The following is a 13,029-nucleotide window of genomic DNA, read 5'->3' as shown; positions in this document are numbered from 1 at the left end:
TGTCGAAAAGGAAATAAAGATTAAAAAATTTTGAACAATCTAACCAAAATAGATAAAGGGCATTTTTGGGAATCTTTGAAATTTGAGGAGTATTTTGGGAATTTCCGCAAATTAAAGGGGTATCTTGGTAATTTTCACTATATTTTTCTTAAGTTGTTTCACACATCATGTGAAGGTTGTCCGCGACTGCTTACCAAAGCATGATGAGAGAGCTAAGAATGGAAGTAACCTCACAATGTGGAGCTTATGCCGTTCTGTTGTGGAGTTAATTTAAGTAGGAGACATTGATCAACTTGTATTGAAGGTGTCTACGATGAAGTTAAGTGCCGATATCTTGTGTGTGATACTCCACAGATGAAGCACAAGAGAAGATTGAGGAAGGTGTGAGGTGAAGACAGAGGAAGGTAATCATCTTTTCCTATGTCAAGTGCAAAAACTTTGTGGGAGAAGCATCCTATGCCGGGCTCTCTCTCTCTCTCTCTCTCTCTCTCTCTCTCTCTCTCTCAAGCGTGATCAATCACCACCATACTTTAGGAAGTTGGATAATGCCAAGACATATTAGATTGTGATATCCAAACCAGTCCTCGAAAAAAACCTAGGTTTAGTGTAATCCTAGGTAGCGAGAAAAGGAACTTCAATTCCCTTGTAAGAGATTACCGCCACAAAGATACCTAGGTGTAAGTCCCACTTTTGTATCTGTAATTTTGTAGTCACAAAATTGCAGTTGATATCAAAGGAGGTTCTTGTTCCAAGTTTACCCTTTCTTGAGGAAAGACGAGCAGGAGATGTGCCCCTTCTTCAAGCCGTTGCAAGGCCACTATCTGGCATTGGCAGTGTCGTCGCAACTACAAAGCAACTCTCTCTCTCTCTCTCACACACACACACACATGCACATGGACACACACATACGCACACACACGCACGTGCACACATAGAGCTTTGATCACATATCAACAGTGTTGTCTATGTTTTTTTCTTTGGCCAAGAAGGGGACAAAAAGATGAAACAGGGAGCGGCACCAGTACAGGGAAGTGAAGGGACGTCGACCAATTGCATGTGTGCTAGTGTGGGTGATTCAGGTTAGTAGGTTTGTTGGGGTTCAAGCCGCAAGCTTGTTGTTCAATGTAAACCCAAGCAGGACAGGATGCAATAGCTGCAAGATTGTGAGTCCAGGCAGGCCACTTCTGATGCAAGCAAGGCACAATCGAGACAATGCTCTCTTCTCTCTCACACACTCTCTTGCAACGAGCAGCAAGGAGGTAGGCACTGTGTCGTATGCAAAAAATGGCAAACTTGGGAAGAACACAGTGCAAACCCAGCGCTGGATCCTCTTGCCTCTTCCCATCTTTGTGGAACTTGTAGTTTTTCTTTATATTTGTGAGCCTCCTGGCCAAGTTGTCTGAACAAAAAGAGTTGTTTACACATACATGTAATAATGGTGCAAGAATGGTGCGCAACAATAGTACATGTGTCAGAAGCAAGCATGGAATCACAAAGCCCTTTATTTGACATGCATTAACTGGTGATACTAAGCCTCCATGAGACCATAGCTAGGACACTCTTCCCATCCCTCTTGCATGCACGTGTGTGAAGGAGTATGTAAGTGCAGGCATGCAGTGTCATTTGTTAAGTACAATGTACGATATCTGTTTGAAAGTTTCCTCATCAACTTGATGCTGATGATCAAAAGCAATGGATTGCCATCCGTCATCAATGATGATGAAACATGCTGGAGTACCACCATCTTTCAAGCTGAGGGAAATCAAGCAAGATCCCAAGATTGGTAGACTCTTCTCATACTTTGTTGCTTTTTTTAAAGTTGGAGAGTACACTTTACACACACACACACAGACACACTCCTGTCACTTATAAATCTGAGGTGAAGGTGTGCCTACTTTGGTGCTATTATAGTGGCAGATTAGCTCTGTATTCCTTTTAAGTTCATATCAGACATCAAGTGCTTGCTAATTTTTTATTACCCACATGATCAGATCTCCACAACTCCTATGGCTCACTATGATAGAAGAGGACACTTGCAGACACTGAATTGAAAGGAGAGGCACATACAATGGCAGAAGTGATAAAAAAATAATCCACAGCAGAGAGTTGGCCACCATGATGATCTTCCACAACAAGTAAGAGGTGCATAAGCTCAACAAACGCAAATGAGTAATTTGTATGCGTGTATGATGGAGAGTCGAGGTGCTTAAATCTTAGGCTTGATGGTCAAGAACAATAGGGTAGATGTCACGACTCAAAATCAGATTAGAACTAGAAATTGCAAAAACAATCACCATGACACTTGTCTCTACATTTCCATCGGGGAGTAAAAACATGAGTGCATACTATAGAGGTCCATTACAGTCAATCAAAGCCCAGAAAGTTTGCCCATAATTAGTGGATTAGCATCGATAAAAAATGGAACTAGCTTTTAATGGGTTGACATGTTCCACCTTACCTTACCAATTTTTTGACCCCTCCCCCAAGCTTCTGTCATATCCCCTGAATTTACCAATGGTATCAGAATAGCCAATGCATTAGCATTATCGATGGACATAGCTGACCATAATGCAACCTACAGGCTTTGTTGCATATGCCATCATACAATAATGTCTCAAAGCATTAAGTCCTTTGATTATAATGAGTATAAAATAATGGATAATACTAATGTTATAGGGACCACCTTGGACAACCCTCAACATCCTCTGGTAAACATACAGACATAATAATCAAATTTTCTGGTTCTACTGAATTTTTTTCTGATTAAAAAAACCCACTACAATGACCTATCTCAAGAGATGATACGAAGGCATATGGACGATACCTTTTTAAGCCTTGCCTGATTTCGTCTGCTGAAACGTTTGTATAGAAAGCATCCCATGTGCACCAACCAAACCGATTCAGAATGTCTGGCATCTGTAGTGTAAGGTTGCTACTAAGCCTGCTACCATTATTTGACAATAGATAGTCAAGATGCAAAAGACAAATCCCATACTTCCTTCTCTTCTCGCCTACGAAATGTTTGCAAGTGCATCTCCACAACTCCAAGGCAAATAAGGCAGATCAATATGAGCATTGCACAAGCTATCAAGGTGGACTATTGCCAAAGATATAGACATGAGAATCTTACTGCACAGCCTCTCCTACAACTTTAAATGGATTGGTTCCTGCATGAAGATAGCCTCTCCTACAACTTTAAATGGATTGGTTCCTGCATGAAGATAAACAGAATGGAGACCCCCTTTTCCTTTGACAGCTGCACCACCTGCCAAGACACAAGACAAAAACACATGATGGAAAGTGTACAAATTTTCTCATATTTCTCATTCAGATAAAAGCTTATTGTGGCCCCATAGTGACGGATCCTGCAAATACATGTCATGTAGATGCATCGGTGTACCTCAACCATTACCAGTTTAAAAAACGGTTGTTTATTAATGCAAAAAAAAATTCCAAAACTTACCACTCTCCAGGTATAACTCCAATTGATCATCCACATTGCCTTGCAATGATGCTCGAAATGAACCTTCTAACAATGGTAAGAAAATCGTGTACACAGTTTCATCTTCATTGAATGTACTCTCAGGCATCAAGGAAGACATGAGTTTGGACTCGCAAAGAAAGAATTTAGTTTCCATTGGAACGTCCTTTCTAGAATTGCCCATTCTTTGCATCATCCACCATAGACTGAATCGAAAGCAACACATAAAACAAATATCCCTGTTGCAAGAAGGCTTTGTGAGCTATGTATGTGTAAGAAGGAAAACACTCTCTTATATATATTAGAGTCAGCTCTGTTTGTCCATCATAAAAAAGGGTCTCCGGGTTTGGCACTTACTTGAGAACACCTAGAGGGAAGACAAGAGCTTTCAAGCGATGAAACACCTAGAAATGCTCCTTTAACGGAACCTACACCTATGCTGGCAGTGAGAATGACATTTCCAGGGACATCCCGCAACAACACTGCCCCCTTCACAATGAGATTTCCATCCAAAATACTGATCTCTGATGTCAAGGGTGCGGCGTGCCACCATTGTGGCAGATTGATCCGTAGTTTGTTCACAACTTCCAAGCACGTTTTACTGAGTGGTTGCCTGTTCTAGCGATAAGTTCTGCGGGAGAAACATACATATAAATATGTCTCTCTCTCTACACTATACATACACAGACACACATCATGCCCACGTGAAGCCGAATCTTGAAATAGCGGCTGTGAAGTGGAAGTGGGTTCGGGGCGATTCTAACCTGACAATGAGAAAATCCGGGACAGGGGATGCCTTGCTTTTGGCAAGCTTGGGGCCATTATAATATAGCGGGTATGCAGAAGCGGGGGTGCAAATGGCCACAGTTTGATGAAGGGGATGTAGATCGCCGCTGGAGACAGCGACGGATTTGGAGGGAGAAGATAACATATCAAGAATAGAGCGGAAAATATAACGGCAATGTAGGGGGGCTTGGAAGGCGAGAAAGTCATTGGTATCGAGTCAACAATAGAGAGAGACCTAAATGAGCATTGTCGATTCCCGTGGTCGCCTTCCACGTCAGCTCGACAACCTTGTCTTATCCTGCCACGTTTCGAAATGCCTTTAGTTGTACACACTTTTCATTTAAATGAGCATTCAGGTCATATTTCAAAACTCAAGACATGTCCATCGTTAGATTTACACTCTTCATGTACACTCTTCATGTGACTACTACTACTACTACTCGCTCAACTCTCCAAAAACCTATTAATTAGCTTCATAGATTCGTTTCGAACCTCCGGTCCTAAGGTAAGGTAAAATCAAAAGTGCTCGCAAGCCTGCTGGCCCCTCATGGCGTGCTTCCTTATCACACTTGCAGCATCTGGCCTGCACTACAATTATCATCGTGCATCCTTCTCGCACGCCAGAGAATCCCAACCCACCCATTCCCCTTGCTATCCCCTAATGCACCTCGGCTGCAGAAAAACGAGAGACACACACACACACACAGAGAGAGAGAGAGAGAGAGAGAGAGAGAGAGAGAGAGAGAGACTTTGTGCATTGTGATAATGGGAGCGATAGATAGGGATCTGGCCATCCCTACATACAAACGGGAGAGAAGGAGTTTGCTTTCCTTGTAGGCAAACGAGAGAGAGGGAGTTTGTCATGTGTGAGAGAGAGATTCTGTCTGTCCGCAACATGCCCACCTCAGCGAGCCCCAACTGTCCACAATTGCCTTCTGCTCACAAAGGCTTGCACTCATTGATGCCAATATTACATCAACCCTCCATTGATTATAGCACCCCATAGCTGCTGCTCTGCACAGATGCGCCCAGAAGAGACGGAGAGAATAATCGAACAAACTTTTCCTCGTTTTTGTCTTCGTCTGTTTCCCTACAATCGATCGCTCTCCCACTCTCCCTTTGTGTTGCCAAAAATCTGTTTCTATGTGACCCACAAATCTCTTCATGCCTCTCGTCCGCCATCCTCGCAGGCGGGCACCTTTTTCTCTCTGTTGGTCTTCGCCCTCTCGCTAACCTGCCGCATAATTCGAGCCACACATCATTTTGCAACACGACCAGTTCTTTGCACATAAGACGAACCCTTTGCTATGAAAAAAACATGGTTGTCCCCTCCCTGCTCGTCCTTCTCCCCTTTCCGCCTTATCCACAGTGCTTTGGAGATTGGCATGTGACACACTCGCATGACACGACCGCCACCTGTCTCCTTGTGTACCTTGCTTTGCCCGCCATGTGGCGACTACGACCTTTTCATTATCATTCTCAAAATGCGCATCTGGCAAGATTCTTGCTAATACAATTCCAAAAAAACGTTTGTGGAACCTCCTCATTTAAATGAGTGTCCACTATCTTATTTCAAGCAATGAGCTATCTTATTTCAAGCAATGAGCATTCTTTTCCTATTAGAAAATGCTTCAAAATACAACTCAACATTTTTCCTATTTTTGTCTGGCAAAAGAAAAAGCATCTCTATAGCCTTTGCCCTCTGGGAGGCCAAAAATCCATTCCTCCTCATGTTCACACATGGTGAGAGGGGGGTAAAAGTGGTTTTTTTTTTTTTTTTTTTTTTTTTTTTAGGGGGGGGGGGGGGGGGGGGGGGGGGGGGGGGGGGTATGTGTGTGTGTGTGTGTGTGTGTGTGTTTTGTTTGTTTGTTTGGGGTTTGAAGCCCTCGTCACTATATGGCACGGTTCTAGGCCAGAGGGGATCTAGGGTCCAAATTTGGGGACGCGAGGCGGCTTTAATCTCCGTCGTCGGTTCACAAAGTGAACTAGGGATGGATGAACTGAGGGTGAACTAGGGGCGGATAAGCTAGGGGTGGGTGAACTAAGGGTGAACTAGGGACGCTTAAACTAGGGTGTGATCATGTGTCATGTCAACATGGACATCGACGCGCGCTAGCATGGTGGTGGAGCATTCGTATGACAACCGATACGTTCCAAGTTCGACCCACACCCGCGAGGCAGGTGAACTAGGGGGGTGAATTAGGGGCGCCATTTTTGCCTCGAGTTCACCCCTAGTTCACCCCCAGTTCACTGCGTGATCCGACGGCTGAGATTAAAACCGCCTCACGCCTTCAAACTTGGGCCCTAGATCCCCTCTGGCCTAGAACCGTGCCATATAGTGACGAGGGTTTGAAGCTCTCTGCCCGTAAGGAGGCATTGTCATATGCTTGGTCCCGTCTAATGTCATGATTGGCCCAGATTTTCACTCTTTTGGAAACAAGATATTGTATTTTAATCATTGTTTTTTCCGTCTGTATGATGATTTTGAAATTTTTAATTATTTATCTATTGTATATTACTGACAACCGGGGATCAAGGGTGGGCGAAAGACGAGTTGAACACATCCTGAGAAGGCGAAATCAGAAGAGGAGTACGACGACGACGAGGACGACAGCGACGACGACGAAGAAGAAGATGACAACGCAGAAGAACAAGATGAAGAGGATGCAGACGACAGTGATGAGAACGAAGATTCAGCAGAAGAGGCAGAAACTCAAAAAGACGAGGAGGGACGATGATAAAGAGGAGGTGGATTATCCTGCTCCGCCTTCTGTTGGTAGCTCTCAAAATGCTGAAGACAAGGAGGATTCATGCCTTCCAGCTGATAAGCCCTGTTCCTCGAGTCCATGGATCAACCAAACCCTTGTCTGCATTCGCGATGCCCGCAACCACCTCGATGATCACCAGGAAATGCTCGCCCATCCTTTCCCTGAATTAATCCTACATCCCCCACCTTCGCAGAGTTCGATCTGCCGCCTTAGCCCTCTTGTCCTGTGCAGACGCTGCGATTGCCTGTGCTTATACTGAAGCGGTGCAAGGGAAAGTTACACTCAAGCAGGAGCTTCCCGCAGTGCAGAAGAAGCTTAAGTTATCAGAGACCAGATACCGCCATAATGCTTACTTACTGCGCGACACAAGGGCAAGGTTGGAGAATCAGAAGGTAGATTTTCAAAGGGAAAAAGCGACACTTCAATCTTCATACATGAGGAAAAAACAGTATTGTTAGAGGTGAATCAGGTGCTCAAATCCTCATACAATGAGGAGAAAACAGCACTATTAGCAGCACAGCGGGCTCTTGAGAGCGAGCTGGAAGATGAGAAGGACAAGTGCATTTGCTGTGTGTGCCTCGAGAAGCCCCGTGACACCGTCATCGTGCCATGTTTTCACTTTCAGTTTGTTTCGGTTGTTTGCTTCGTCACCGGGAGGTCAACAGCAAGACATGCCCATCCTGCCGAGGGCCTATTAAGGGGCTTAGCACGTCATCTTTTTTAGCCGAACAGTGAGTGCTTCCTTAATAAGCTTGGTTTTCAGCTCTTTTGTAGACACGCCACTTTTGTTTCCAAAGATCTTGCCCAAGAAGTTTTGGACCACATTGTGACTTGCGGTCAACATCATGAGCTTCTCTGAGGGAGGCATGACATACCTAGCTAGGTACGATTGGGGGCATGGGACCATCGGCTCGGTGTTTTTTTTTTTTTTTGGCGGGGGGGGGGGGGGGGGGGGGGGGGGGGGGGGGACTGTCCCTTGCCCCCAATCGTACCTAGCTAGGTATGCGGTGCCTCCCGAGCAGAAGCTCATGATGTTATGCATTGCATAAAAAACACTAAAAAAGACTTCGTTTTCCTACGTGAGAAAATTTCTAAATCTTCTTGTGAATTGTCGGACGCTCTAATTGTTGCCCTCGCCTTTGCAATAATACCTTGTAGAGTGGATTGGCTATTTGTACGTTGTACAAGGAGGAGGTATTTTGCAGTTTGCATTTGCTTTCTTAATTAACCGAGGAGCCCTATTTGTGAGTCTATTCTCATTTGATGTTTTTGTACAAAGTGGGCTTGTGGAAGGTGAAGTCGATGAGTCTATTGTCATTTTTATTAACCACTCACAAGTAGAAGCTTGCCATTGCCAACAGCAGCATGATTGACTTGGTGAACAGCCCCGCCCTTTTTGAACAACTAGTACGGCCGGCCACCTTCGGCGGCCTCTCTCTCTCCCCCTCTCTCCTCTTTATTGCGTGCAACTGGGCCTCTTTTCTTTTTGGACTTTAGCCTTCAGGTCACAGATTGCGACACGTGTAAAGGGGAGCCCTTCCGCCATATTATGTTAGTAAATATCCTATGTTAGAAGCTGGACACACCCTACGGAAAATGACGGCTTGACAGATTACAATTTTTTGTAATTATTCATTCATTGAGAAAACCCGACATTTCACGTTGTAAATATTGGGGCTTACAGAAGTTTTCAGATTGTATCCCAGTTTTGACATTTAGATTGAGTAGATGGTTAATTTGAAACTTTAGGGTTTGAGAATTGTAAGGTATTTATACCACTTTTTGACTTTAATGAAAAAAACTTTTTGAAGTTTATGAGTGAGCGTACTGTGTACCAGAAAGAGTGAGAGCTTCATCTTGACGCTACGTGTGCACCACTGATCGGAATCGAGTGCAGATAAGTGTAGCGTGTTGTCCCCGACCAGAGCTACGTGCCGATACCTACATTGCGCGCGTACTATCCGGTTTTGCGAGCTCCATCTACGAGCTGCATTTGGTGATTCGGTGAGCATTCGTTGTTCGATTTTGCATTGCAACATATCCACGCGTTCGCATTGAGTAGAGCTACACATTATGCATTTTAGATTTCGGAAACGATGACCTGCAAATTTCGGCCAGACATCTTACGTGATTCTGTACCATGTGTTTTGGGTTGGGGTTTTGGTTCATAGACCTTAGGGAGAGCGACCTATTGGTGTCAGTAGGGTCTCCTTCAAGTTCTGTGGCGTTTCGAGATTTTTTGATGGGTATTCAGCTCTAAAAAGCGTTGTAGGAAGTTTCCTCTTATGCACTCTTGAAGGCTGTGACTTAGACATTGGGTAGAGACCTCTGTAGGAATTAGTTAGGAGTCGGTCGACGAGTGTAGGTTGACACCCTATGCTTGCTTCCACGCGTCTGCGGGTCGAGCTTCGTCCGTAAGCTGTCTGACAAATCTTGTTAGGTGAGTTCTCGCTGTGCTGACGTCCGTTGCGACGTATCCGTCCAACATTGGCGTCGCTGTCGGGGACAAAACCTTAGGTAGGTGACCGATACTAGTCCTTGAGGATAGGGATTCTTTGGCTTGCCAAGAGTCTCATTTTACATTTAGATAGGATCAGAGGATGAAGGACTCTCTAGGTCTTAGAGAGAGTTTAGGGAGCGTGTGTCTGGCTTAGATCCTTCGACTTAGGTAGATTTAGGTAAACTGAGATAGTTTTAGGTATTAGAAGAGTAGGAGTTAGAGTGGTAGAAGCGGTGAGAGGAGAGCTTGAGAGTCCAGAGAGGCCAGGAAGCAACCAAAACACCATTATCACCATTTTACATGATGAGTAGGAGTAAGTAAGTAGGACATCATGATTCAGAATCTAAAGCACTTCATGCATGTATACTTGCTTGTTAGATTCATCACAAGGTTGTATTAGACACAAAATTGTGTTTGAAAGCTAAGGTGAAGTCCAAAAGTTACTGTGAGTGTTTCTGATACAGCTCCAGAGCATCAGGAGCATTTCTGTCAGGAAAAAAAGTTAATTTTAAGCCAGGAGACATCCTACACGTAGGATGTCTACATGCTAATCTGGTGAGAATTTTAGAATTTTGAGTTGACCAGTGTATCTAGAAGGTAGGTTTTACTCTATTTTCACCTGGAAAATGAAAATTTGACTATATCTTGACAGGATAAGGCCAAATAGGCTGAAATTGCCAGACATCCTATCCAAATTGTGCCAAGGCATTATTTTAAGACCGAAATCATAGGATGACTGCATGAGCATGATGTGCATGATATATTGAGTGACTGAGAGAGGTTTCACCTCATTTGGGTGAGAAAATTGGGTTCTAAGCAGACTTTAGTACTTTTGACTGAAAAAGGCTAGAATAGCTAAAATTGGGGACTTTTGAAATCTAAACCAAAATCGAAGCATACCACTGGGTTGCTGACATCAAGGGGAAGCTGTGGGTCAAGTCTGGGGTCAAACAGAACAAAACGACATTCTACGCGTAGGATGTCATTTGTGTGATTTTGCACTCCAAACCTAATTTTGAGCATACCAAAGTGATCAGCATCTCAAGGAGAGTTTGTGCTTTGCATTTGAAGCTAATCTGAGCAAAAAGACATGCTACATGTAGGATGTCTAAAGCAAGAAATTGAAGCCAGATACTGAGTGTGGACATAGCAAGGTGTTGTATAGCCTGAAGCAAGCCTCCTAGACAATTTTGGTCCAAATTGGGATTGATTTGACTGATCAAGACTAGCAGCAGGGTGTCAGAACATATTTCTGATCCATTGACCAGCCTCTAGGTATCAAAATCAAAAAGTAAAAACAGATGTGGACTCAACACATCAAGGGGAATCTATAGTGCAAGAATCCAGGTAAAACAGGGCAGGAGACATCCTACGCGTAGGATGTCTACTGGGGCTTAGTGAAGAGAAAATTTGACTAAGCTTATACAGTGAGGTTCCATTTGGCTTAAGGGTTCCAGAACTTCTCTCAGAAGTGAATTTGGATCTTGTTTGACCTTTTGATGGAGCAAAGATTGAATTCAGACTTTGCACGTAAATTAACCAACATCCGAGGGAAGTATAGTTCCAGATTAGCATACCTAATCCAGAACACCAGCAGTGTATAAAATACAGTAGTGGTTGAGATTAACTCTCAGTTATACCAATCATTACTAAGATAACCTCTAGCTGTTAAATGCTTTGATTCGATTGCCGAAATCAAACGCTTGTGTACAGGTATATTCAGCAGCAAAGCAAGAAGTTGAGCGGAAAATGATCCTTTGCCAGTTGAGTGGTTGGATTTGTGATAAATTGCATTGATAAGTTTGATGAATTTAAGATCAGGAAGATACATTTTTAGAGACCAAAAGGTAGCAGCTGACCAAGGTAGCTTAGTGTCCACCGAGGAGAGTGTAACCCAGGCAAGGATAGATCCACTACCACCGATTATTGAGGAGGGTAGTGATACTGACACTTCATCAAACAAATCTTTCTTCATGATGGGTAGTCAACAGCCAGGAGGTTTCACCCATGATGGACAAATGCCAGGAGGAAGCATCTCCCTTAATCCTTTGAATGATTCCAAGTTCACTGTGATCTTCTTAGAAGGAACAAACTCGAGGGGAGCCCTAGTTTATTCAGACTATCGAGGACGCAAGTGTATTTGTATTGAAGAAAGATCGGCTCAGAGACTAGAGATAATTCGAGTTTATGATGATGGAGATAGATTTCGAGACAAAAAGGGGAACCACTATGTGATAGTTAGTAACCCTGAAGATTACAATAGATATGGAGATAACGTGGCGAAGGGGAAAATGGTTTCATAAACTCAAGAACCTCCACCAAACATTGATCGACCTGGAGCAATTTTTATGTATGATAAGAAAACAACTCGGGTTTCAACTTATAATGAGAATGTAGGAATTTACAAGCATGAGAGCAAGGGAATAGTCTCTTACTTTCGTTGCAAAGAACCATACCCACATGAGTTAAGCAAAGATAAGGTTCTTTACTTATTCTCTTATGAAATTGCTATGGGGAAGGATATCGTTTTTGTTGATAGGTACGGGCGAGAATACCAACGTATTCTCCTAGAGGAGGTAGAAAAGGCAACAGTTCCAGGAGCATCAACATATGCCCCCGATGAAGTTCCAAGAGCCACCTACACCCCTAGCAAGTTGACAAATCCCTTTTCATAGGAGTATGATGCAACCTCACATTCTACCCGACCGCAGACATTCAACAATCAAAACCAACCAGCAACTCAGCCATCGTTGCAGGCATGGCTTCGACAGAGTGCAACATTGGAACAAGACCGAAAAATTGAGATGGTTATCAAGTCGCATGAGGCTAAGGGATTTACAAGAACCACCACTCTATTCAAGCTATCAAGGAGAGAGTAAGCCAAAAAATCAAGGGTCCACAGAGCTTGGAAGACCACCCATAGAACGAGTCCAAAGAGATGAACCATCTCTTGTAAGAACTGTTAGAAATTATGGCTTAGGAGCACCACTGGGAGAGGAACCAGTCTACTACCGAAAACCAGAGGAGATATATCGATTACAACGTGGAGATCCAATGATGATATTTGTAGACCATCGTAGAATTAGACCTTCTCAAGTGCAAAAATGGGTAAACAAGAAATACACGGGAAACAGTGATCCTAGAGATCATGTAGCAGCCTTTGTGCGTGTAATTAGAGCTGAAGAGGTGTTAGATTTCCCTACCCAATTTGCAGGGTTTGGACTAACCCTAGAGGATGACGCTGCTACTTGGTTTGACTCTATGGAGCGTAGAGACTTTGAGTCTATGGAGGAGGTGTTTGACGAGTTTATCGAGGAATTTTCACAAAGGGGGATAGCTCATAATTCCGTCTCACAAATCCATAAATTCAAACAAAAAAACGGAGAATATGTGCGAAAGGCAGCCCTAAGACTAAAAAGGTATGTTAAGTTCTGCCCTGTGGAAGAACTGTCAACTCAGTCTAGACTTATGTTTATATTTATCCAAGGACTAAG

General features: G+C 43.6%; 1 protein-coding gene and 1 pseudogene across 1 annotated transcript; one reads left to right on the top strand and one right to left on the bottom strand.

Annotated features, from left to right (window-relative positions):
* Nucleotides 1-571: 571 nt before the first annotated feature.
* On the bottom strand, nt 572-4,415 carry LOC147426076 (putative galactinol--sucrose galactosyltransferase 2). Its single transcript, XM_086498570.1, has 9 exons — nt 4,246-4,415; nt 3,938-4,112; nt 3,839-3,848; nt 3,464-3,720; nt 3,195-3,265; nt 2,996-3,097; nt 2,825-2,916; nt 1,316-1,399; nt 572-1,184 (listed from the first exon to the last, which is right to left on the bottom strand). Exons 2-9 carry the CDS (start codon nt 4,032-4,034, stop codon nt 1,100-1,102), a joined length of 798 nt encoding a protein of 265 aa, XP_086354696.1. The 5' UTR covers nt 4,035-4,112; nt 4,246-4,415; the 3' UTR covers nt 572-1,099.
* Nucleotides 4,416-6,403: 1,988 nt separating this feature from the next.
* LOC147426075 (uncharacterized) lies at nt 6,404-7,770 on the top strand (annotated as a pseudogene).
* Nucleotides 7,771-13,029: the final 5,259 nt, after the last annotated feature.

Source organism: Adiantum capillus-veneris, chromosome 24 (assembly GCF_014529385.1).
Source record: "Adiantum capillus-veneris isolate H3 chromosome 24, ASM1452938v2, whole genome shotgun sequence".
NCBI lineage: Eukaryota > Viridiplantae > Streptophyta > Polypodiopsida > Polypodiales > Pteridaceae > Adiantum > Adiantum capillus-veneris.
The sequence above is the reverse complement of the archived record's forward strand: the minus strand, read 5'-3'. Positions and strand labels throughout refer to the sequence as shown.